At 36.8% G+C, this 27,266-nt stretch overlaps 1 protein-coding gene across 2 annotated transcripts in view; it reads left to right on the top strand.

Moving 5' to 3' along the window:
- The window catches only part of ARHGAP20 (Rho GTPase activating protein 20), a 128,952-nt gene that overhangs the window by 79,500 nt on the left and 22,186 nt on the right, over positions 1-27,266 (top strand). For both annotated transcript variants that reach the window (XM_034665721.1, XM_034665722.1), the window contains exons 4-9: positions 5,986-6,135; positions 12,745-12,786; positions 13,688-13,772; positions 16,646-16,723; positions 19,178-19,244; positions 22,102-22,290. In XM_034665721.1, the coding sequence (XP_034521612.1) occupies positions 5,986-6,135; positions 12,745-12,786; positions 13,688-13,772; positions 16,646-16,723; positions 19,178-19,244; positions 22,102-22,290 (611 nt within the window). The remainder of the gene's footprint in view (positions 1-5,985; positions 6,136-12,744; positions 12,787-13,687; positions 13,773-16,645; positions 16,724-19,177; positions 19,245-22,101; positions 22,291-27,266) is intronic.

Genomic DNA, 27,266 nt, shown 5'->3' with positions numbered 1-27,266 from the left:
GTCTCTGTTACTTACCCCTTTTCTTATGGATTTCATAGAAAATTCCTCCATAGAAAGTTTTTGTTTGCTTTTATAGCATTATAGTCTTTCTTATGCGATGAGTAAAAGGATCTAACTACTTATGTAAGAAACTGTATAGAATACTTAGTGAACTATTGATATATTTTTTTTGAAAGTTAGAGGCAAAGATAAAAATAAGAAAATGGTTTCAGAATGTGTTGGGCTTTTTCCTTAGGAAAAAAAAAATGTCTTTTTTTTCATTATGGTAAGAACACTTAACATGAGATTTACCTTCTTAACAAATCTTTAAGTGTACAATCCAGTAGTGTTAACTAATATCACAGTATTGTATGGCAGATCTCTAGTATGTATTCATCTGGCATGACTTTATGCTTTCATGCTTGTTAACTAGCAACTCCTCATTTTCTCCCTCCCCCAGCCCTTGGCAACCAACATTCCACTCTGATTCTATAAGTTTGACTATTTTAGATACCTCAAATAAGTGGAATCACGCAGTGTTTGTTCTGTGACTGGTGTATTTTGTTAGCATAATGTCCTCCAGGTTAATCCTGGTTATGGCAGATTGAAGGAGTTCCATCTTTTTTAAGGCTGAATTCTGTTGTGTGTATAGACCACATTTTCTTTATCTCATTCATTTGTCCGTGGACATTTCGATTGTTTCCACACCTTGGCTATTGTAGATAGTGCTGCACTGCACGTGAATGTTAGTATCTCTTCAGGATCCTGATTTCAGTTCTTTGATAAATACCCAGAAGTGGGACTTCTGGGTTATATAATATTTATTTTTTTAATTTTTTGAGAAACCTCCATCTTGTTTTCCATAGGGTGGCTGCACCATTTTACATTCCCGCCAGCGGTGTACAAGGGCTCCAGTTTCTCCATGTCCTTAACAATATTTGCTGTCTTTTTGGTTTTGGCTTGTTTGCTTTGTTTTTTGGGTTCTTTTTTTTTAATAACAGCCATTCTGACAGTGTGAGTCTCAAGTCTTAACAAAATTAGTAAGATTGAAATCTTACCACATATCTTTTCCAGCTACAGTGGAATGAAACTCAAAATCAGGCAAAGCTTAAAACATGTTTTGAATATAGGTGATGCCTACAATGTAGGTTTGGAAGTAGATTTGATGTTATAAAGAATATATAGAAAGGAAATTCTTTCCCTCCAAGCCTTTGTACTAAGTCCATTTGAAGCTATATGCTATTGATAGAGGAACAAATCATTTTTTAATGTGGATTAGTTGCCATTTCCTTACTTAAAATGTACTGGGTGGGTTCCGTATGCGAGGTATAATGATAAGAGAATGACAAAGATCTTATTACATTTTCCTAACAATCCTCCAAGACAAGAGTTGTTTTAGATAATGAACACTGAGACACAGGGGGGTTTGTCCAAGGTCATATAATAGGAAATGACTGAGCTGGGGTTTTAATCTAGGCTTTATTTCCAGTGGCTGGCCCTTTGTGCTGTTCCCCCATTGTACCCATTATGTGCCTAGTTTTGTGTTCAGCCTGCAGGTAAATAAGCAAACAACAAAAATTTATTTTAATAATCCATTTCCTGGACTTTAGGACCTTAGAGACTCTTTACTTGTAACATATATTCAGTTCTTATGTAGGAAAATGTTTTCCTTCACCTTTTTTAGATGATGTTTTTTCCTGTCATTATTTCTTTTGTTTTCTTACCTGTTTTGTTTTCTTACCTGTCATTTATTGTTCTGATTTTTGCTAATGTCTAAGTGGTTTTATGTAACCCATGGAGTGCTTTGCTGAAAAACCTTTTATATAAAGATAGCTTCTTTAGCACTAGAGAATTGCTGTTTTAAATATATGCCAAATCTTTGCCCATCATTTACTTGTAGAGCTGACTTTTTTACTTTCTCCCTTTCTCACATAAGATGTATACCATTTATTTTCACATACTGCTTTTGAAAGAACTCTGTGTCTACTTAAATGTTTTTATGAATGACAAAATCTATTAACAGTTGATTTAATTCTGTTTTTATTTAAGAGAGTTCATGAAAGGTTATTTTAAGTACTTTCTACATTTTGGGGGGATATTAAAGTGTGAGTGATCTAAGTTAATTTGGGGAGTTAGGTGGGCATAATAAGCCCAAGACTCTTGAGATAAAGAGGACATATAGATTTGAAAAGGTAACCATTATTATTGAATACTGCCACCTTGCAAAAATGTTGCCGAGAATTTATCATTATATGGTCATTCTGATAGATAACATTTGATACATTCACAGATCCTTAATAAGAACTTTATGTTTTTTCCTGAAATTAACAGCAACTAAGAAGAATTAGTCCCCTGTAATACTAAAACTGTGTCTTCCCTGTCACTTCTCACCCTTCGATGGAGGATTGGGTTGTACCCTTGATCGTTAATTTGTTGAAATGTATGAGTGTTTAATCATGTACTTGGTGAACAAATTTACTACATTAAGTTCAATATTACTTCAGCTTATCTTCAGGCTCCATTTAGAAACTGCTTTCAGTCCGTAGGTTGACGGTATAGAAATAAATTCAAGTGGGATAACTAATTACCAGCTGCCCCATATTTATTTAGTGAAACTAAGTGGATTTTAGTGAGTGAAATAATACAAAGGGTTTTTAATTTTTTCCTTTTATTGGCTAAGATATTTTATTCACATTGTGCTGAATGTTGACAGTGTTTACCTAAAATTCTGTTGAGTTTATTGTCCTTCTTTTCCATACTTCATTAGAATAAATATTAAAACTGAATGGGACCTTTGTGACCACTTTCGATATTCAGTAGAAAGCTAAATGAAAAGCTATTTTTCCAATAGAATTATGGCTTTTCATCTTTTAACATAATGTTTAAAAACTTTAAAGTATTTAGAAAGAAGTTAATATTCTGTCAATAACTATTGGAATTTACTGAAAGGAAGTGACTATAGCGACTTTACACCTTCTTAAGCTTCCACTTTCTCATATTTTACTTCCTGAGCAAGTAAGGAAATAATGATGAGTTCTATTTATGCCCATAAGATGAAGAGGGAAAAAAGGTTCTGATTATTTATTCATTATCAGTAGAATTACCATCAGACACTTGTGGAATACACCATGTCCTCTACTCCAAACATACTTTGTAAAACATCTCCATCTTTGAGTGGAGGGAAATCTCCCTAGAATCCTGTGTATTTCAACAGTTCACTGGAATTCCTTCCAGTATAGAGATTAAAACATCGGAAAATAAGGAAATAGATCTCTCATCTTAATAAACCTGTAGTAAGGGACTATATTGTGGAAATAATTACTTTTTGGGTTGTTATTTTGTGTTTTTTTTCAGCCAGTTCACATTAGATTCATACTTTTAAATTTCTATTAAAATGGTCTAATACTACTGGAAATTGAGTGTGAAACATATGAAGAAACACTCTGTGACACCAGGACTAAATGTAAAATTTTATTTAATACTGGTTTTAAGTATTTTGAAGCTACTCCATTTATCTTTGTGGACATAAGTGTTTATGAGATTCCTTTCCACCTCCATAGTAAACAGTCTCATCAGAAAGCCTTGTAGGTACAGAGAGAGAAAAAAGTAAGACTGGGGGCACCTGCCTGGCTCAGTCAGAAGAGTATCCAACTCTTGATCTCCAGGGTCCAGAGTTCAAGCCCCACATTGGGTGTAGGGATTACTCAAATAAATAAAACTTTAAAAAAAAAAAAAAGGCCAAAAGGCGGAAAATAGAAAAGCTGAATGGAACTTCCATCCAGATGCTTTATAAAACCAACAATATCCAGGGCTTTTTATAAGATACATAGTAGTTAAGTTCAGAAGTCAACACTGTTCAAGTTCAGATTCTAGCTGTGCTAGTTAAGCTGTTTGACTTTTGGCAAGTTACTTAGCTAAATCTCTCCATGGCTCCATTTCTTTATCTATAAAGTGAGAATTAAACTAAATAACATGTATAAAGTGTTTACCAGAATGGCTGATTGCCACTTGGAAAGTTCCCAGTAAATATTAGCCAATAGAATGGAAGTGATTGTTTACACGTTTAGATTAACTTCTTATATCAGGAGGTGGATAATCTTGACAATTTATAGATCTAGGGAAAGAATTATTGCAATGACTTTTTTCCAGGGCAATAAATGTGAAAAGTTCCCACCTGGCATCTGAAGTGTCTGATACAGAGAGAAACCTGCATCAGGAAACACAAACTGTAAAAAGAGAAATGGGAACATACCTTACCTTCCAAAAGATTTGTCATTTCAGTTTTATATTACCTAAATAGTCACTATTAAAAAATAAGACTTTTTTTTTTAAAGATTTTATTTATTTATTCGACAGAGATAGAGACAGCCAGCGAGAGAGGGAACACAAGCAGGGGGAGTGGGAGAGGAAGAAGCAGGCTCACAGCAGAGGAGCCTGATGTGGGGCTCGATCCCACAACGTGGGGATCACGCCCTGAGCCGAAGGCAGACGCTTAACCGCTGTGCCACCCAGGCGCCCCTAAAAAATAAGATTTTTAACAATAAAATAAAAAGAAATAAGATTTTATCTTCAGTTGAGTCTGTTTCATTTTTAAAAATCTAAAGATTTGTAGCAACAGAATGAAAAATATTGAAATGAAACATAGACATTATTATGCCACAAGGCTCTTTCCTTTACACTTACATGAAGTGTGCCCTACAGGAAGTATAAATGAAGCTTTGAATCGAGACTATCCTTCATGCGTAGTTCCTGTAAGATCCTTTTTCATTTTATAAATCCTACTGAAGAGTTCTGGCTTTAAATAGTCCATGAAGGGGGGCGCCTGGGTGGCGCAGTCGTTAGGCGTCTGCCTTCGGCTCAGGGCGTGATCCCAGCGTTCTGGGATCGAGCCCCACATCAGGTTCCTCCGCTGGGAGCCTGCTTCTTCCTCTCCCACTCCCCCTGCTTGTGTTCCCTCTCTCGCTGGCTGTCTCTGTCAAATAAATAAAATATTAAAAAAAAAAAAGTTATAAATAGTCCATGAAGGAATCTTAGGAATACTGCCATTTGAAGTATCTTTGATCTCATGTTAGCTTTTTCTGTTTCCACAAATGATTCTGAATGGTAGGAAGTATGCAAGTTTCCCTGGGCATTCTCTTTAACTTTCCCGGTGCCTTCTAACTCACTAACTCTTGGGCCCATTATGAGCATGAAATCTGTGAATTTAGGTCAAGAGATAATCGTGGTTTCAATATCAGGTTCTAAGGGAGATTAGGTAGAAATTGCCAAAAAAGCAATTTCATTGCCAACTTAAAGTAGATCACCTTCTTGGTCCTTGGAGATAAATATTAAGTGTGTTAACTCCACTTAGGTATAGTACTTCCTACTTCTTTTTTTTTTTCCCCCAGTTTCGGTTAGGGTCTGTTTGAGGCTATAGTTTTTAAATTTTAGTCAGAATATAAGGGAAAATGATATGAATGGAAATTTAAACTTAGCTTGTAAAGAGTAGAAAATATTGTAATCATTCAGTTGGAAATACATTGAAAATTCCTCTAATTAATTCCAGATAATATTTTTAAGTACATCTATCTCTCCTAAAGTGAAAATTTTATAAACATTTTCATAAATAGTGTGTACTTTAATCTTTTGTTCAGCCACTCAAATTTTTTTGTAAGCAAACTATAAATAATAAGTGCATTTTTTAGAATAGCAGTAAATTTAAAGCTAGATTTTTGATCCAAATGCAATGCTCAACATAGAAAAATAAAGTAGGCAGTTCATGGCCATTTGCTGCCCATAAACACAAGCATGAGGACTAATACACCAAATGATTCAAAGGCCTTTTCAGACCAAAGGTAACCAACCACCTTACAGTTTCCTATGGTAGGCACTGAAGTTACAAACAATGAATAAGACATTCTTTGCCTATGATTATTGGAAACTGTCCTCTTATCACATGTACAGAAGCTCTCATAAAATTTAAGAAACAAAATAACAAGAAGTCTTGTCTGGTTTTTATCTTTCTAGATATAACAACAACTTTAAGATAAAAAATAAGATAAAATTAAGTGACATGTGGACAGCAAGTTGTGTGGATGAAGTGGGAGAAGGCAACACCAATGCCATGAAATCCTTTGTGTTGGGCTGGCCCACAGTGAACTTTGTGGCCACTTTCAGGTAAGAACCGTAGTTTCTCCTCTATTGACATATTAAATACAGTCAACTATGTAATTTCTAGGATGGAAAGAAAAGTGTTAATCAAATTTTGTTCTGATTTTTTTAAGGAAAATATTTTATTCTGATTTAGTTATTCTGAAGTCAGTAACATCTTTTGACATACCCCGAATAAAGACACTTGTAGGCCTTATTTCTCCCCAAGAGCTTCTTATTAAAGTCTGTGGAGAGCGCTGGTAAATATTGAGAACCTTCGAGTTGTTTATCTTGGTTTGACCAATAATTTTTAAAGGGGCTCTACTGAAGCACCTAGGGCCTGTGGAAGAGGAAGCAGTGGTCAGAGCTCTGGGGCCACCACACTCCAGCCTCCCCCTCCCTCGTGTTCAGATACTGTTTTACATAGTGAGCTTTCAAATTGGTCTTTTCAACCCTCTGAAATAGAATTTTACTGAAAAATTTTATAAAACAGTCCAATTAAGTTTGAATAACTGTTTTATACTCCCAAATTTTCTTTTTTTAAGATTTTTTCTTTATTTATTTGAGAGAGAGAGCAAGTGGAGGGGGTAGCAGAGAGAGAGAGAGAGAGAAAGAGAATCCCAAGCAGACTCCCTGCTGAGCGTAGACACCTCCCCCCCAGTGTGGGGCTCCATCCTACGTCCCTGAGGTCATGACCTGAGCCAAAATCAAGAGTCAGACACTTAACCAACGGAGCTACCAAGGTGCCCCTATTCTCCCAAATTTTCTAAAGAAATAGTTTTTAATTATAGAAATAAAGTTAATGCCATAAAATAATGGGGTGCCTGAACTGAACATCAGGTTCTTATTTGGCAGAGAGATGTGACCATCAAAAGCAAATTTATGCCTCAGGAAGTGAAAGTTAGTTTCCTAAGACTCACCCCTTGACTGGGATACAGTTGGAGAATATATAAATAGAGAATCTCTGTACTCTTATCCTGAACATGCTAAATTGGCACTTCTCAGGTCAGGGTGAGCATATCGAAATTCACACTTGTGATTTTGAACAGCTGCACGCTCAAGTCCAGTGTTTGTTTTACACTTAAAGAGTTGGAGTTCACATGCATATGATTTTCTTTTGGTTTCTTCTCTCCCCACTACCACCAGACACTTCAGGCATCATTCTAAAGCCAGATAACTAAAATTTTCCAAGTTGTTAATCTTCTAATAAAAACAGGCATGTCATTAATTTGGCCTACTACAAGATTTTAAGAACTTACTTGGAAGAAATATATGTTTGTATCATTCTCTGCATATCTTGTTTTCCATGACATATTTCTCTAGATAGTATCATTTTCTGTTGCAAGACCTCCTTGGAGTTACAGGTAAAAGGAAGTAATACCTAGTAAGGGGCAAAACTACATTATGTCTTTTTTTTTTTTAAGAGGGAGAATGGCAGGAGGGGCAGTGTGGAGAGGGAAAGAGAGAATCCTCAAGCAGACTCCCCATTGAGTGTGGAGCCTGATGCAGGGCTCGATCTCACAACCCTGAGATCAAGACATGAGCTGAAATCAAGAGTCAGATGCTTAACCACCTGAGCCACTGGAGGTGGCCCATACATGATGTCTTTAATTCAAGAGTTTCCATGAAACTTGTTTTAAGAAGTGAAAATGTGGAAACAAGTTTTACACACATTGTATTCTTCAAGAAGTTTAGTACTTTAACCAAATTATTAAGGTTAATTGACATCACTTATGATGCCATGTAGCCTTTGATAGAATGTGATGAGAAGAGCAATTCACCTTTGTGTTATTCCACCTCAAAACCCATAGCCCCAGTACAAACATGAGAGAAACTTCAAACAAGCCCAAACTGAGGGATATTCTATAAGTTAAACTGACCAGCACTTCTCCAGATTACCACGGTTAAAAAAACAGAAAACAAAATAGGAAAAGACATAGAAACTGTCCTAGAACAGTCACTAAGGAGACATGACAACAAAATGCAATCTGTTATCCTGGGTTGGGTCCTAGAACAGAAAAAGGACATTAATAGAAAAACTGGCAAAATCTGAAGAGTCACGAACGTGGTTAATAGTAACGTACCAATATTGGTTTCTTAGTTTGACAAGTGTGCCCTTGTAAGAGGATAACTTTAGGAAACTGAAAAGTCAAAGGTATCCAAGGACTCCCTGTATATCTTAGCAACTTTCCTGAAAGTCTAAACTTATTTTAAAATTGAAAGATTATTTTAAGAAAAAAAGCTGTTGAAGAGTTCTGGCCCTGGTATGGCAGGGTGAGGTCTTAACAGACTGACCACCCTACAGATAACAACTGTAAACTCTGAGCAAAATACAAACAGCAACCACCACCTAAAGGTTCTGCAAAGTGAACACAAGTTGGCAGATTTTGGAGAGGAATTGAAACTTGGAAGGAGGCACCAGCATGGGGTGAGTTTCCTGTGTTTAAGGAATTGGCTTGAGAGCAGGCTACAGTCATATCATGGTGCAGGGCAACTAAACCAACAGAAACCCCCAGTCTTTCTGGCCGAACAACCAGAGAACAGAATCTGAGTCAGCCACAGCTACAAGAAAGTGAGGGAGGAAATCTCAAAAAGGAGAGTATCAAAGGAGGGAAACCCCAGATTTGGTATACAGATTCTACCCGAGTGTCTGACTGATTGCTGAGATGCATGGAGCAGACTCAAAGCAACTTGACTAAGGCTAAAAGAATTGTACCAAGGTGCTGTTGAGTCTAATCAAGGTAGTTATCTGTTGATGACAAAAACATCAACACTGCAAATAAAACAGCACTCAGTCTCCAAAACAAAATATTCATAATGTCCAGAATACAATCTAAAATTTCTTCACATAAAAGAACCAGAAAAGATAATCAATAGAGGCCAATCCTGAAATGATCCATTTTGGAATTACCAGAAAAGAATTTTAAACCAACTTTTATAATTATGCTCACTAGGTAAAAAGAAAAGCCAGCTGAAATGAATGAAAAGATTTCTCAGCAGAGAAGTAGAAAATATAAAAAAGAGCCAAATGAAAATTTTAGAACTGAAAACTACAATATCTTAAATTTTATATATGTAACCCTTATGTAGCCTTAGTTGCAGAATGGAAATGAAAGAGGAAAGAGTCAGTGAATTTGAAGATACATCAATACAAATTGTCCATTCTGAAGAAGAGAGAAAACAGACATTTTTTAAAAATTTATATACTTATCTATTTATTTGAGAGAGAGAAAGCGAGACAGAGGAGGAGGAGAGAGAGAGATAATCTTAAGCAGGTTCCACACCCAGCATGGAGCAAATGCAGGGCTTGATCTCACGACCCTGAGACCTGGGCCAAAATTAAGGGTCAGATGCTTAACTGACTAAGCCACCCAGGCACCCCTAAAACAGACATTTTTTAATTTAAAATGCATCAGAGACTTGTTAGAAAATACCAAAAGATACAATATACATGTAACTGGAACTCCAGAAGAGGAGAGAGAGGGAATAGGACAGAATATTTGAAGAAATAATAGTTTAGAAATCTCCCAAGCCTAGTGAAAGATACAAATGTACAGATTTAGTAAGCTCAGTGAACCCCAGACAGGAATATGAAGAATATTTCACCTAGTCATGTTATAGACGAACTGCTATAAACCAAAGATGAGAGCAAATCTTCTAAGCAGCCAGAGAAAAACAACACATTACATATAGGGGAACAATAATGTGCCTCACTGTGGCTTTTTCATCAGAAACTATGGCAATTTCAGAAGACTGTGGAATGGCATCTTTAAAGTGTTGAAAGAAAAAATTTTCAACCTAGCATATTATATCCAACAAAAATATCCTTCAAAAATGAAAGTGAAATAAAGATTTTTTTTAACTCTAAGAATTTATTCCAGCAGAACTTTGCTAAAAAAAAAAAAAAAAGCAGACAGAAGTTTTTCAACCTGAAGCAAAATTATATCAGAGGGAAGCTTGAACCTTTAGGAATGGTTGAAGAACATCAGAAATGGTATATGAAGAACATCAGAAATGATATATATCCATCAATATTAAGAAAAATCTAGGTCATGATCAGTTTAAAATGCCATCAGACTAGCAGCTCAAGAAGCGGGTTCTCCTTGCCAGTCACTGTAATATCTATAAAGAAACCAAGAATGTAAAGACTAATAGCTTTGAAATCTGAGACTGACAACTGCCAGAATCAGTGAAGAATTCCCAATTGTGTCAAGTTAGAGGAAGAGCAAATAATAAATGGGAACTTTTCATGCTTTCCCTTAGGCCATGCAGTAGATCATCACATCTCAACAATGGCCAGAAGGAGCTCTTGTACCCTGATTCTCAAACCTACATCTGCCTGAAGAGCAGGCACTGAACCTTAATGTTACAGATAACGGCACAGTAAAATGAGAGCATTGTTCAAATACGCAGGAAGTACTGAAATCTGACAAGGACCTGTCTATAAGAGGACTCAGAACAATGATATTTTAACTTAAGTACCTAGTATGAATCTTAGTCTACAAACTCAGGAAGGCAAGAAAAGCCTGTTTATTTATAGATAGAATGAAAACCCACCTTGAGCCTCCATTGTGCCAGCAGGTTTCTGTGATGTCTTCCAAACAGGTGAAGGATTCTGACCTTTAGCCTGTTGTGGTCACATCTTTTTCTGTGTCCTTTAGGTTCAGAGATACTCTCTGATTCCTGCCCTATGTGGGGTGCAGGTATTGTTGCTGATATAAAAACTCAGGAACAGGCCTCCCTGGTTGCTGCTTACAGTCATTTCCTGTGGGGTCTTTCTCTTTCCTGAGGCATCTCAGCCGAGTAACATATGGTTCCCTGCTCACTCTCAGCGGTAACAGACTCCATCCCCTCCCAAATTTGAGGGTCTCTTTCCAACCTGCCTTGCCTTTTCTCTTTCTCTAAGATATCCTGCTTTGTCCTCTTCCTGCTCTTATCAGATAAGCTTAGGTATTGATAAAACTCTGAGATCACCTTGATTTTGCAGTACTTTTGTTTTTAGTTTGTTAAAAATGCCTTAAGAATCACTAAAGAGAAGTTCTGGATTCTTCTTGCACAGAGTAGGAGAAAGGGGAGAACACAAGACTACATAAATCAATCTCAATGAGTTAGCCTGACACACTTCATAAATTGTTTATTTTTGAAGTACCACGTGCTGTATATTCAAACAATGGAACACAGCAATGAGAATGAACAATCTAAAACCACATGTAGTAATATGGGTAAGTCTCATAAACGTAGTGTTGAATGAAAGAAGGCAGACACAAAATAGTACATACTATCTGGTTACATTTATAACAAAGAAAACGTAACTCTACTGTTCTGTTAGGAGTCAGAATAGTGGGAACTCGTGCCTGAAAAGGAGCATAAGCAGTCCTCCCGAGGTGATCTTCTATTTCATAATATGAGTTGTAGTCATGTGGGTGTGTTCAGTTTGTGGAAAATGTTCAAGCTGTGCACTTAAGCGTTACACAGTTTTTTCTGTGTATCTTCCATGTCAATAAAGAGTTAAAAAAATACTAAGTGTTTTACAGGGGCAATTTTCTTTAGCTGCTTTGAAAAAGGTTCACAGGGCCAAAGAAAACTCACCTATTTTTCAACACAGTTTTTTCCTAAATAAATCCAAGATTTGCCACAAATGAACCTAGAAAGTGTTCTGTTTAGGAAGGGTGAATACATTAAGAGTTTGTAAGGAGCTATGGGAGATGAAAATTGGATGGTTGGTAAAAGAGATATAGTGTACTTTCTGATGCCCAATCCTGGGAGTTGTGTATGGAGAGAATTGCTAAGCAACAGAAACAAATTACAAATACTTGTTGAGTGTATTTTTCTGGAACAAGAAAATAACAAGGGTTTCCAACTTTGTTAAGATTAGAAATATGGTTCAAAAGCTAGTGAGTAACAAGACCATCCGTCTAGAAATAAACACTGAATTATTTTCAAGTTTAAGAATTAAATGTAGCAGTAACTTCAGAAAAATTATTAAGAATGATTTAGTTGTAAATGAGCTGATCTTAGAAGATTGTAGTAATTAAGAATAGGTTTTCTGTGAACTAATTAACTAAATTAAAATCCTGCTATATGTAGAAATAGTTCTTTTCCCGACAGGAAACTGGTTTCTGGGCCAAGATATTTCCATCAATATGCCAAATTTCTCTTTAATCTCTTATCTCAAATTGAGCATACTTTCTGTTTGTATGGCATTTAAAGCTACAAAAACACTCTGAGACAATTAGCCCAGTTTTACAGATGTGGAAACAAGCTTGGAGATGTGAAGTGATTCACTCATGATCAGATAGCTTGCATATGTTTTTGAAAACCAGGTGTTTAGATTCCGGATCAAATACTCGTTCCACCGTAAGAGTTATGCTTGTAAAAGAGCCATAAAGTAAGAAAACGGCCCTGTCTTGGATCGATTCAGGAGGTTTTAATAGAACTGTACTTGACCACATAGTGTTTCCTGATGGGGATTTTCTACCTGCAGATTCTTCAGAGCACCGTTATGCCAGAGTTGCCGTACTGGGCAGCTCCCTCAGTATCAGGCTGTGGATATTTTGTCTGGATTGACGGTATCAGATACGTTAGCATAAATGTGTAATGTGTTTAATTTTTCTCTCCTATTTTCTTTGATTGCAGTTCTCCAGAACAAAAGGACAAATGGCTCTCTCTCCTTCAGAGGTATTTTTTTCAGTATAACATAGTCTTAATCTTCACCCTGTAGTTAAAAGAATTAAATTCTTCTATGCAGAGATGTGCCCCAAACTATTCCTCTTTTCCTTAGCAGAAATTACTCATTTATCCTCAAAATAAACTATTGTTTGAACTGTACACTAGCTACTACTTACTGAAAACAGTGTTCTCTTCATTCATGTATACCTTACTTTCTAGGAAGGAGAACACTGAGGTCTGGTTAGATAATTCTAGACAGAAATTAGTCAATAATCTCTCCCATTTCCACATCTCCAGCCTACCATTTGGAGCAAATGGTTTCCTCAGAGCATTTATTAAGTTTCCATATATGGAAGGTTTTCTGCCAAGCACCTCAAAAATCAATTATTATCCTCACCTTTGAGCATACAGGGTAAATGGTCAATTTAGGTTTCTCTCTTATTTCCACAACCCTTCCCTCCTTCCTCCCCTTACTACCTTCCTAAGGGAAGATTTACACTCTACCAGAGAGCTAAATGAGAAGTAAAAGGCCACTGTCTTGGTTTGGTGTAGTCAAGTAGGACATATGCTCCGTAAGATCTGGGCCTGTCCAGGGAAGGTAGGAAAGCTTGGAAGATAAAACACCACCCTGAGGTACCTAAACCTGACTGTGCTTCTCCAGCCTCACTTGAAATAGATCCCCCATTCGTTTCCATGCCCATACCTAATGTCCTGAGAATTTTTTTTAGTTCTCTTCCAACCCATAATGTAATCAGACTTTGCTGAGTCTTTCCATCTGTCTTTTAAAACATAGCATAAAAGTATATTGAAAATATTAGCAAAATATTAGCAAAATATTGATTTTAAAACAAGCCATTAGTGAAATCCATCTGACTCAGTGTTGTTTTGGGTTGTTGTTGCATTTGATTAGATACATCAATCTAGAGAAAGAGAAGGACTACCCGAAGAGCATTCCCCTCAAAATCTTCGCCAAGGACATTGGGAATTGTGCCTATGTAAGTGTTTCTAAGCCAGAAAATTAAATTCCAAGTCCCTGCATAAAGCAGAGCACCATGGATGAAAAGAGACAGGCAGGCAGGCAGACAGACAGACTGTGGATGTGCTGTGGAAGGCAGGCATTTAGAAATACCGTTGTGGGAAAATGCATTTTCCTGGGTCTATGTATGTCTTTGTATATGTGAAAAGTAAATCCTAGAGAAAATGAAGCAAGAGAAATTCACATTAACTACAGTATTTCATATTTACACTTGGAAAGAATACTGCTTGTCAGATGTCTCTTTCCTCCCTCTGGCATTAATGTTTCTCTGGATCCTTTCAATAGCAGCTGCAGAGGCTTGTAGTAAAGCCATTTTCACAAGGATAAATTTCCTATTAGTATTAAGCAATTTTTTCCAACTTGTCACTTCTTAAGTAGAAGGTGGTTTTAGATAGTTCTTCATTCTCTGAATTTTTAGGGATTGAATCCCTTTGGTTAGTAAATGGATGAACTAGGAGAGGTGACATTTTTAAGGGACCAGTATGTTTCTACCTCACAGTTTTTATCATATTGGTCAAATAAAAATTAAGCCTATTTAGCCCTAGTTATTAAGTAAAATTTGATGACCACAAATACAGAATAAATGCCAAGATGTTATCGATGATGAACAAAATGGAAACTTCTGGATATTTTTATGATACTATGCATTGCCATACTTCACAACAGTTCTGGATCACACTGGAAAAAGATCTAGTACAAAACAGTTATGTTTTGGCCAAAAGCAAAGTTATGCAAATGTTCTGGCATGAGTGCCAGATGTCACTGCTTGAGGGAAATACTCAAATTTTTATGGTGTGAAACTACAGAGATCTACTGTAGCAAAGCAGCAAAAAACAAACAAAAACCCACCTCTGTTTTTCTGCCAGCTCTGATTCAGTTGTTGTGGCGGTTGGTTATAATTAGCATTTTCATGGAAAATCCCTTGAATTTTTTTAAATATTTTCATTGTATGGAAAGTGGTGCTTGAGAAAGGACCAGAGTTCCATTCTCTTTGGAAGAGAAGACAAGGGATATGGTCAGGTTGGGTGCTCTGTTTTTATCACAAGTACCCTGGTTAACTCAACGATGATACAACACACTGTCCTTGGTTCTCTGAAGTTGCATCATGACAAGAGCCTCCTTTCAGGGAGCCCTGCTTCCAGAAAGATTGATTCCCCCCAAAATAGGAATGTATGTATGGAAAGCATTCTTTATCCTTGGCCTTTAGTTATACACAGCCTGTCAGTGAATTCTGCTAACATGGAAAAAAAGCCACATTCTCATTTTTGTCTGTTTGTTTTGTTTACTAGCCAAAGAGGACTATCTGCTGAAATTCATTTTTGTCTGCCAGAAAGGCATGCAAGGAAAAACACACACCTATAATTGCTGTTTTGAATGAATGTGTCTAATATTAAGAAAAATCATTATCTTAGAAATCAGGTACATTAGGAGATACTATTAGTATTACAGGAAAGATTCTTCATCTTACAAAAGGCTTCATGAGAGAATTTCTTTAAAATTTAATTTAAGGATAGGTTTTCAGACTTAAAAAAAAAAAAAGCAGTTGCTTTTCATAAAACTATATCTCAAGTTAAAGCCCAGTGTATAAGACATCTGTGCCACTCTGGTAGAAGACACTGGGGTGGGCGCTCTAAGCCCTGCCTTTTGGCTTCTGAGAGACTTTTGCGTACTCTTTGGAGCACAAGAAGCACAATTTGAAATCAATTAGCAAAAACTTTAAGAGGCAATTTGTCATGTCAAATAATCGGCTCACAGAGGTAAAAAAATACTATAATGGAAAGATAAGTGGTGAATTGTCAGTGGATTTCACTTAGCATTATTCTTTTTCATTTTTGTTTTTATATCATTTTGTTTCTGCCTATACTACTTATTTATACCATTTAAGCCCTATAAGGGACACAGCCCTAATTGCTTGATTCATCTGATAATTATAATATGTAAAACCTATGTACATAGTAAATATTTTTTTGATAGCATAACATTGTCTTACATTTCAGTGTCTTAGAATTCAGTGAACTCTATATAGATATCTCAAAATCTTGTTAATCTCTTTTCTGTTTATAGCAAAATATTTAAAAAAAGTAAAATATTAAAAAAAAGTAGTAATTTCTAAATGTAGTTTAGCACAGATATATCAGAGATCTCCTCTTCAGTAGCAGAGTTGGCAACAGAATTGAGCTTTCTAAAATTCTGTCCTGTTTGCCAGACTTATGGTTTTAAGGTGTCTGCAGATTTCAACACTGAAAATCTCAGTAGCCATGGGGTTTGGCATAGTGCTCAATAATAGTGGTTTTTAAAAATTCGAAACTTTAAATGTCTTTTTGTAGCCAGTTTTTATTGATTTTACCTCAACTTCTTACCATGAAAGTAAATGACTGTGAAACCCACACTGTGAAAACAGTACTCAGGAAGAAGGAGAACTTTCTCTCCCTTTTTTCTCACACTTTGCATTACAGAAATACAGTTATGGAGATGATTCAGTGCACCAACTGCACTAGGTTTTTGTCGGGGATGGGGGTTGGAAGGGTAGTCCATGTACTGTCTCTCAGACGTAGTTAATCTTTTTCTTTCTTGCTGAAGGTCTTATATTTTGTGAGCTACATTTTCTTTATATTAAGAGAAATAGATGTTTTATCAAAAGGCATAAGATATAATGGAATGAAAGTAAATTATTGTCAAGGGTTTGTTGTTCTACTTAAGTCATATGCTTTATGCTGTTAATACTTGAAATCAGAATTAGCCTTTGGGTAATCATCTCATAATTATTATTTACTCACCTGATTTAATATCCTTTATGTATAACTATATTTCTTATTTCTTTTTTTTCTGCAGTCTAAAACTATAACCGTAACGAATTCAGATACAGCAAATGAAGTTATCAACATGTCACTACCAATGCTAGGGATAACTGTAAGTTACTCTACTAGATATTCTTCATTAAAACAAACTTTGATACTTTAGAGCCATATAAATGTTATCCCTCTCATCATAAGATACCTGATTACTAGCGACACCAAATTCATGTTTTATTCCCAAAAATGGAGAAAATAAGGACAGTAAAGCTTTAATATTAGACACTACTCTTCGACTGACATTGTAAGACCTAAGTAAACTGGAAACCATAATAAGATAAGGCTATAATTTTAGAGTGATAATAATATGTATTTTTATTGTATATGCTATATGCATATACAGGTGGGGAGGGTTCTTGGTATAAGATTCTAATGAGAAAGTTCTAACCTCCTTCCCACTTGTCACTCAATGGCTATTCTTTCCCTATCTCCTTTTCTGATTCTTCTCCTTTACCTAATTATTCTCCTATTATCCCAAGAGTTCATCAGTCTCAGGATGATGAATTCTGAAGGATTTGCTCTGTAGTAGAATTTATACACGAAGAACGCATAGCTAGAATCCATATTCACTGGCTGTTGATCCAAAAGATGAGATGGCTGGTACCTCTAATGAATTGGTAAATTAAAACACAAGCTTTGAATTAGATCGTGGAGTTAAAGAGCTTTAGTGTGCATACCACATGTTCCCCCATTTTGCATGTAGTATCTGCTTCTTTCTGTTTTGTGGGGCAAAGGTAAGTTTTTGAAATTTTATTAATGGAGAAGATTGGCATGTTTGAGGATGAGATAGGGAGAACATAGGAAAGTTCTCCTTGTCTCCTCCCTACCAGTATATAAACGCCACATGGTGGGTCTTGTATTAAAAGGAATGACTTTCAGAAGGTTAGAAACTAAAGGAAACACTTGAATAACACCATTTCTTTAGTCAGATTCTCTATAAATATGAAACCACAGTGTTACTATGATGTAACATGTCATATGTTTTAGATATGCCATAGTCTGATAAGTTATATTTAGATTTACTTATACACAGTGCTATCGTAAGCCCTTAAGCACTCAGAGAAATCAGACTTTAGGTAAGAAATCTGATTTTTTTTTGAAATATGATTTAAATTAAATTTAATAATATATGGAAGATATAATTAGATTTATATACACTGGGTAAAACAGGCACTTCTGCATTGATTTTTAAACTTATGTGTTTATGCCTTAGAAGAGAGTGAATAGTTAAAGGGAAAGGGAGATTAATTAATGACAAAACTCATTTTATTTATGCATTTCCTTTGAAAAAAGTGATCCATCTCCTGAGACCAAAAATATTTCTATTCATTATAAGAATTGAGGCTATTTGTTCTGTTCTAAGGGATTATTTCAGTGTTTTCAGACAGTACCAAAAAAGAAAAGAAAAAGAGAGAGAGAGAGAGAAAAGAAAGAAAGAAAGGAAAGAAAGAAAGAAAGAAAGAAAGAAAGAAAGAAAGAAAGAAAGAAAGAAAAAAGAAAGAATGAATTCTCATTAGGTGCTTGCTTTCCCCATTTGCAATAAAGTGTTTAGAGTAGAGGATGAGGAGGGAAGTGACAAACAGAGTAGGGGAGGAAGCCAGAGACTATTCTTCACAGCTAGGACCTTCCATTATAAGATCAGGACCATGATTTTTAATCAAAAACTAAAGGTAAGAATATTGAATATTGCCATATTGCCTATCTCGTCTAGCCTCATTTAAAACAATTTTACTTTATCTTCTCCTGGAGAATGCAGCAAAGTCTACATAATTTAGTATTTCTTTCAAGTAAGATTTTTAGTATTGCTGGGCTATAATTCTGCTAGTGAACAATTTCATTGTTTTCTATGACTGGGCCTATTCTCTAGACAGAATTCTTGTCCTTTCTGTGCCCAGGACTGGACTTGCCCAAAATAAAACCAGTGTAGACTGTGCCATCTACCTATCTCCTCAGAGCCTCTTGGTCATTCTCCTTCTGCTCAGAAATAGCTGAGCTAATAATCAGCCTCTGAGATTTTGCTTTTTCATCACTGACACAGCAGTGTTTTTGGCTTTCTGGATAACAAGAATGTCTTTGCAGGGGCTTGTTGGAGATTAAGTCCAGTATTCTCTGAGAAGTCCAGAGGCATAGCAGAAGTCAGGACTCTAAAGAAGAGATTAACCTTGTAGAAAACTAGGACGTTTCTTTTTGCTTTGTAAAGAGACCTATAATTTTACATTCTGTGGTCTACCCATAATTGTGAGGGCCTGCTTCCATTGTGGTCTGTGGATCCCTTGTCATCACTAGGGAAAAAGGGCAGGACTCCTGAGTCCTCTGCTAGGGATGAGACAGGGGAAGATAGGTTGTAGCAATTAGCATTGCCATCTTCAAAAACTGTATCCACGCCCATGAACCTGAATAGCATTTATATCATCTCCACTTTTTTCAAAACATAAAAATGCCCCACCAAAAAATGTGTCCTTATTCAATTACCAAACATGAAAGAATTATTATTACTTCTTTTATCCCCAAGGGCTCTGAGAGAGATTACCAGTTATGGGTTAATTCTGGCAAAGAAGAAGCACCATACCCACTTATTGGTAAGTTTCTTCAAAAATCTAAGATGAGATTGTGTTTTAATTATGATTCTAAATATCTCAGAAAATTGGTCATGTGGTCTTAAATGCAAGCACCATCAAATATTAATCTCATATATCTATTTATTCATTTGATACTTAACCTATCAACCATTTCCTAAGTGTTAGGCAAATAGTCGAGAAGAGAAATGTAAATTTCCCTTTCTATTTTTTCATTTTATAAACAGAGCTATTTTTTTTTAAGATTTTTATTTATTTATTTGACAGAGATAAAGACAGCCAGCGAGAGAGGGAACACAAGCAGGGGGAGTGGGAGAGGAAGAAGCAGGCTCCCAGCAGAGGAGCCTGATGTGGGGCTCGATTCCATAACGCCGGGATCACGCCCTGAGCCGAAAGCAGACGCCCAACTGCTGTGCCACCCAGGCGCCCCCAAACAGAGCTATTTTGCATACCTTTTTAAATTTTTTTCTCTAAGAAACCAATATGTATTGGTATTCCTTTCCCTATACATTTATTTTTCACATTCTTTTTTTTTTTTAAGATTTTGTTTATCTGACAGAGGGAGAGAGAACAAGCAGGGGGAATGGCCAGCAGAGGGAGAGGGAGAAGCAGGCTCCTGCTGAGCAAGGAGCCCAATGCTGGGCTTGATCCCAGGACCCTGGGATCATGACCTGGGCTGAAGGCCGCCGATTAGCCCTCACATCCAATTCTTGAATTTCCTCTTCCCTTTCCTCCCTACTACATTAACTCTGTGGAAGACTATCTGTAATCCAGTCACGTCTCTTAATTGATCAATGCGTATTCAAAACCTGCCCTAGGCATCATAATGAAAATGAGATTAACCCATTTAGAGTCCTAAAAATATTCACTGACTTAGCAGCTAGTTACTATTTCACAACTTTGCTATTTCTCTACATAGATTTTTCCAGCATTTGTTCTGAGGAATTATTGGTAAAAAGATTACATCTCACCTTGTTTAATTATTTAACTAAAAAATACTTCTTGGGGCGCCTGGGTGGCGCAGTCATTAAGCGTCTGCCTTCGGCTCAGGGCATGATCCCAGAGTCCTGGGATCGAGCCCCATATCGGGCTCTTCTGCTGGGAGCCTGCTTCTTCCTCTCCCACTCCCCCTGCTTGTGTTCCCTCTCTCACTGGCTGTCTCTCTCTGTCAAATAAATAAAATCTTTTAAAAATAAGTAAATAAATAAATAAATAAATAAATACTTCTTGATCGGTAAGTTCACTCTGTGTGTAACAGAAATAGAGCAATTAAAATGAGGGGCAGTATCTGGAGCAGATCTTGAGATGATGACAGTAATATTGATGAAGATGATTTCTGCTAATAACTTTCAAATGCTCACTATCTGCCACATATTGTGCAAAGCATATTATATTGTTATCTCATGTAATCCTTTCATTTACCTGAAAGATCACTACTGTGTAATTCAGGGTGTTTCAAGTGATCTGAATAATCTAAAACCAAACCTTTCTGTAAAATATATATTCTTAGACTTAAAGTAAGCTGTCATGTACACAGCTGAGGCCAAAATTCATTGCATTTCTGGTTTCTTTTTTAATGTTGTCATTTTTGTAAAAATCAGTGAGCAACCAAGTTGTGAAGAAAATAAAATAAATAGTTAAAATAATTGTTTTCATAAAATATATTAATTAAAACTACTTAGTAGCTTTCGGACTTAAAACAGCTTCAAGCTTCATTGCTAACTCACTTAAAAAAAGAAAACCATGGGACATGATTTAGCAGCAATTGTCTTTTGTATATTTCAATGTGTCTTGGAAACTTCAGTTGTAGTTTAGGGGCTGGCTATTGGGGGGGCTTAATCCCTGGAAGCAGCTGTAATGCTCGATATTATTTATTGGAACACTGATATTGTATACCTGTGCTAGATGGAAAGGGAAGAGTTCACAGGGTACATTTAGTGATAAATTAGGAATAGAATAGAAGTTACTCTCTGTACTTAGAAGAAGAAAAAAAGCAAATCTATAGCACAGTGGTACGTGAAGGTTTAAGTTAAGAAAATGCAATTGCTGAAAATACTAAAGAGCAAAAAGTCATGTTGCAGTTAGATGTCCAGGGTTTAGTTTTTCTAGTTTGCTGATTACTTTTTGAATCCTGTTTCTGTGTTTCCAATGCCCTGCACAGTCTTCCTTCTGATTATTGCCTGTGAACACCACCCTCAGAGGGCAGCAGTGGGAGGGAAGCATAAATCAGACAAACCAGTCCTGATGCTCTGGAGTAACTCTGATGATCTAACTAATAACAAGTAATGAAACGTCTTTTTCAGACAGACATCTTGTGTTGAATAATAATGATGCTGGAAATGCATAGTTCTTTGCCCTCACTATTTAAATTATATTAGCCATTAAAGTTGACTTATTTGATCCTTATCACTGTGTGGTAAGGGAGGGTAAATATCTTAAACCATGAGTTTAAGGCCCAGAGATGTCAAGGATTTGCTGAAGATTTACAGATATAATTAGTGTCAAAGGAGAACTAGAGTATCTTCAAATAGTCCTGGATGCAAACATAGGAAAAGTCAACATCCTGCAAGTCACAAACTAATATGTGAATTCCAAAGAAGATATTCTTTAAAGATTTTTTTTTCTTTTTGCTTTTTTCTGCCCACCCTCCCCACCACCTGCTTAAAACTACTTTGATAGGGCCACCTGCATTATGTAGTGGTCTCCAAGTGTAGGAGCATGCACAGGGATCATTCAGTCAACAAAAGGATTCTTTATTCCCGAAGTCCCAGGAGCAAACTGCCATGCATTCTAGTATGTAGCACTCATGCTCACAGTGCCAGTCAGCCTAAAGCCTACATTTAGATTTTTCTCTGTGTAGGGCATGAATATCCTTATGGAATTAAAATGAGCCATCTTCGAGACACTATGCTCCTGACACAGGGATCGAAGGACTCCACCACCCCTTCCAACCTCCAGGAGTCCTTCCTTATGGAACAGCTGCCCCGAGAGATGCAGTGCCAGTTCATCCTGAAGCCCAGCCGCCTGGCTGCAGCCCAGCAACTAAGTGGTGAGTTGCTTCTCCTTCACGGGGCCTTTCTAGCAAAATTTTTATTCTTGAAAACAAAGTTAGTACAAAGGCAAAGACCCAAACTTCTACCCAGATGAGATTTTTTTCTTTTTAATTTGCTGAGTGTTTTGAAGGAAAAGATAGAGTTTTAGAAGATAATTTTACAAACTGGCAGTAGGCGTGATTGACTTGGAATCAGCAGCAAGGAGCAGTACAGTCTGTTTCTTCTTTCTTCACTCTTCTTTCCCCTTTAACCTTATGCTCACTGCAAGGTCCAAGGCACCAGGCCATGCTGCAGGTGCTTCAGTGTACTGTAATACATCGACTGTGTGTTCCCCTGCATGGTCACATTATAAGCAGGAGTCTGTTGGTGATGGGTGTCAGGGGACTGTGACGCCTTGCGTGGATCTGGCTATGAATAGGTCTAGGAAAACTAAGATGATTTCCACAGAAATCTCTCCTTGTTCTACTAATCTACTCTGAATTCCCTGTGAATATAACCATCTCTTTTACCACTCCATAATAAAGACTCTAGAATGATAAAAATGATATTTAACATAAGAGGACCATTACTTACCCTGACCTAGTTTTGAGCTTTAAGCCCTCAGTCTGAAGGTGAGACTGTATAGGAAAGAGGAAATGTGTCGTACGGGTGGTGTGAGTGGGCTAGCAGAAAACTGATGTTGCATGTCTGTGGCCGCCTTTGTCACTTTGAACCAGCTGGGGATCCAGTGAACAGTGGCAACCCTTTCATCTGCATTCCCCGGCACAGGCACACTCCGCCATCACTCGGTGGTGAGAACCTAGCCTCCGAATTTATAGTTTACCGAGGTCCGTCGGGGACTGCACCGTCTTGCCAGGGCTCTAACAGCTGCACACGTACCAGTCAGCTTCCCTCCTGGGATGGCAAACAGTCCTGGGGACTCCGGGGCTGTCTCCTCACGTCTTTGGGCTGTTTTGAAGGGGTGTTACAGAGACATTACAGTTGTCCGTCCACTAACGTGTGAGCTCCGTGAAGGCAGGTATTTTGGTCTGTCTTGTTTAGCGCTTTATTCCCAGCACCTGGAACACTGCTTGACGTATGTAAGTACTCAATAAATATTTATCGAATGAATTTATTTATTAATAGGTCAGTTGTTACTGTTCTTTAAAGATACAAAAGGAATGTTGCTTGTATAACTAAGTTGAGGAGAATATTTTATTCTTCTGCCTTTATACTCAGGTTTTTCAAAACTGTTTCTCTGTGTCCCTTGTCAATTTTATTTTAATTAATTTGACCAATAATCAGGAGTCAAAAATCCTAAGGGTTTTAGCCAATTTTGCCAGTGACTTGCTTAATTAAATTGTAGGCACTCTAGGGGCGCCTGGGTGGCACAGCGGTTAAGCGTCTGCCTTCAGCTCAGGGCGTGATCCCGGCGTTATGGGATCGAGCCCCACATCAGGCTCTTCTGCTATGAGCCTGCTTCTTCCTCTCCCACTCCCCCTGCTTGTGTTCCCGCTCTCTCTGGCTGTCTCTATCTCTGTCGAATAAATAAATAAAAAAATCTTTAAAAAAAAAATTGTAGGCACTCTCTGTTTATTAATCCTCTGGTTCTCTCTATTGGAAGTTAGGGTAATAGGGGTTGTAGCTCTAAGATGATTCATGGCAAATAGGATCAGGGATGGAGTAATTATAGACCAATGGTGCCAACGTAGCTGGGCATCAGAATAACCTGTTACAGGTGAACCAGCTCTGTTTTTTTTTTAATACATAAGATTTTGATGAATAGCTGCTTTGGAAACCACTAATTTAAATCAGGAATCAGCAGACTTTTTCTGTAAAGGACCAGATAGTAAACTTTGCAGATCAAGAAACAAAATCGAGGAAATTATGTATGTACTTATATGACAAAAGAGATTTCCACTCATTTTTTATTGCTATTTAATATATAGTAATAATTGAGTGCAATTTCATGTAATATAGGTCTAGTAATGAGAAGAATTGAATCCTTCTGGGAGAATAACACTTTGCATAATTGGAGTACTAAGTTCATAATTGAATGCAAAGTGTTCTGATCTGTAATAAGATTTTATATATTTTATCATCTTTGAAAATATTTTTTCACATAGATAATGCCAAATACTGATTTCATTCTACAAGCATATAATTTTATTTGAGCATATTCCCCTCTTTGAAGGCATTTGTAGAATTTTGTTAGATTATTCTTTTGATATTTGCCTTTTAGCACGTCATTGCAGTTTAATCACTTCCAATTGAAGATTAGGCAGAAGCTCCTCAATTGCACAGTTAAAGGATCTTGAAATATGGAAATTTCCTTTGCACTTGCATTGAGGTCGGTAAAATACCACTGGAACTATAGTTTGAGCAGAAAATATATCTGCTAAAATCTGTGTAAGAATGGAGATCTTGCTTCTCTTAACTTTTGACAGCATGAGAACTTTAAAAACAGTTCAACGTTACTTGTGATTAAATGTCAGTTGTTTCGAAATGAACCTTTCAAAAGTTTTATATGTAAGCATTTTTTTTTTTGCCTTGTAATTTAGGTTGAATTCATTAAGAAACATCCTCAAGTTTGCAGTAAAAACTAATTTCCAAAGCCATTCACCACGAGGAAAATTCTTCTCATTCATAAAAATTTCAATCTCAGCCCTAAGTTCAAAGATTACTATAAAACTTTACCCCTGCTGAGCTATTGAGCTGCTATGTGATGGCACAGGTCAGGCTCCTTAGCTTCTGTTTCTGGAAAAAAGTCACAGAAATGGCAGTGGGTAAGTCCAGGCGAGTGAATGAAGTTTACTGTTGACACTACTGCTCCAGTAATACCTGATAGATGCAGATGTTTCCCACACAGTACTACTGATGCATAATGCAGTAAACAACCATAGGCATTAAATACGATTTTTCAAAAACTTCATAAATTTGTCAGATTACATCTTTTCCTGCTCCACACACTTCAAGCACCATTGCAGATTCCACTTCAGGTTGTACTGAAGTTTTATTAATTTCTCAAATCCTTTGAAAATGTTCTCACCTTTAGTTCCATGCAGACTAGTCAAGGCTAATACCTCAGTCACTTCAAACAAAGCACTGACTTCTCGAATAAACAACTGAGTAGTATTGGTAACATCTGCCAGCTAATCAAGAACCAAGGACAGTGGCTTGAAATAATTTGTCTTGTTTTTTAGTTTCCTATTAATATTACTGGGAATGTCTTCAACTATTCAAGCAGCTGTTCGCACCATAAGGCTGACAGTCTTTTTTCTTTTTTAAGATTTATTTATTTACTAGAGAGAGAGCATGCACGTGCACAAGTGGGGGGAGGGGCAGAGGGATAGAATCTTCAAGCAGACTCTCTGCCGAGTGCGGAGCCAGATGTTGGGCTCAATCCCACAACCCATGAGATCACAACCTGAGCCAAAACCAAGAGTCAGATGCTTAACTGACTGAGCCACCCAAGTGCCCCAGAAGGCTTATAGTCTTAAGTCTAGTTTCTCTGTACACATCCCTTCATCTACTGTAAGCACACAAAATTTAAGCAGCTCCACATTGGTAAATGGCTTTCCTTGCATTACTAACAATGAGCCACTCAGAAACTGACTTTTGTTGGAACCTCGTTTTTGTTTTGTTTTGTTTTGTTTTTTTATTTTTGGGAAGAAATTCTGCAGTGCTGAAATATTTTATTTTTAATATCCTGAATTCTTATAATCAATAATTTCTTCTGAGTTGGAAATATTGTGATGAGTTCTTGGTATGATCATGTCAACATATGTTGTGTTCTTTTACTGCACCTGTTATATTGTTGGCCTGATTAGCACAATACTTTGCCATTTATTGCAACAACAGAGTCATTTGCACTGCTCTATGCCTTAAAAACTCAACACTAGACGTGACAGGTAATAAAAAATTTAAATTTTACAGTATCGGGATATACAAGGCACTCAAAACACTATCCAGGTATAAATGTGTCACTGTAGTTTGCTGTATTGAGCACCATTGCAAAGCAATGAGAGTACCACTGATGGTCTTTGTCACAAGTACTCAGCTCTGCCATTGAGCATGAAGTGAAAGCATTCATGGACAGTAATACATAAATGAATGAATGTAGCTGTGTTCCAGCAAGAATGTTACAGGTTGTAGTAAAATTTGAATTTCATATAATTTGTATGTGTCGCTGAATATTCTTCTTTTGATTTTTTTCAACCTTTTCAAAAAAGTGAAAACTTTGCAGACTATCCAAAATGAGGTGGCCGGCCAGATTTGGCCCACGGAGCATAGTATGCTGCCCTCAGATGTGGAATTTTGTCAAATGCCTTTTCTGTGTCCATTGAAATAATCATATGATTTTTATCCTTCATTTTGGTAATGTGGTGTATCACATTGATTGATTTGCCGATGTTGAACCATTCTTGCATCCCCGGAATAAATTTGAACGTGGTGTATGATCCCTCTAATGTATTGTTGAATTTGGTTTGCTAAGACATTCTTGAGATTTTTGCATCTGTGTTCATTAGGGATATTGGCCTGTAATTTTCTTTATTGTGTCTTTGTCTGGTTTTGATATCAGGGTGGTACTGGCATTTTAAAATGAATTTGACACGGACATCTAGGTGGCTCAGTTGGTTAAGTGTCTGCCTTCAGCTCGGGTTATGATCTCAGGGTCCTGCGATTGAGTCCCATATCAGCTCCTTGCTCAGCGGGGAGCCTGCTTCTCCTCTGCCTGCCATTCCCCCTGCTTGTGGGCTCTCTCTCAGATAGATAGATAGATAGATAGATAGATAGATAGATAGATAGATAGATAGAATCTATTTTAAAAAAAATAATAAAGTGGATTTGATGTGAATTTGATGGTATTCCTTCCTCTTCTATCTTTTGGAAGAATTTGAGAAGGATTTTTATTAATTCCTCTTTGTATATTTGGTAAAATTCTCCAGTTAAGCCATTTGGTCCTGGACTTTTGTTTGTAGGAAGGATTTTA

This window comes from Ailuropoda melanoleuca, chromosome 8, assembly GCF_002007445.2.
Source record: "Ailuropoda melanoleuca isolate Jingjing chromosome 8, ASM200744v2, whole genome shotgun sequence".
NCBI lineage: Eukaryota > Metazoa > Chordata > Mammalia > Carnivora > Ursidae > Ailuropoda > Ailuropoda melanoleuca.
This window is presented reverse-complemented; position numbering and strand designations above follow the sequence as displayed.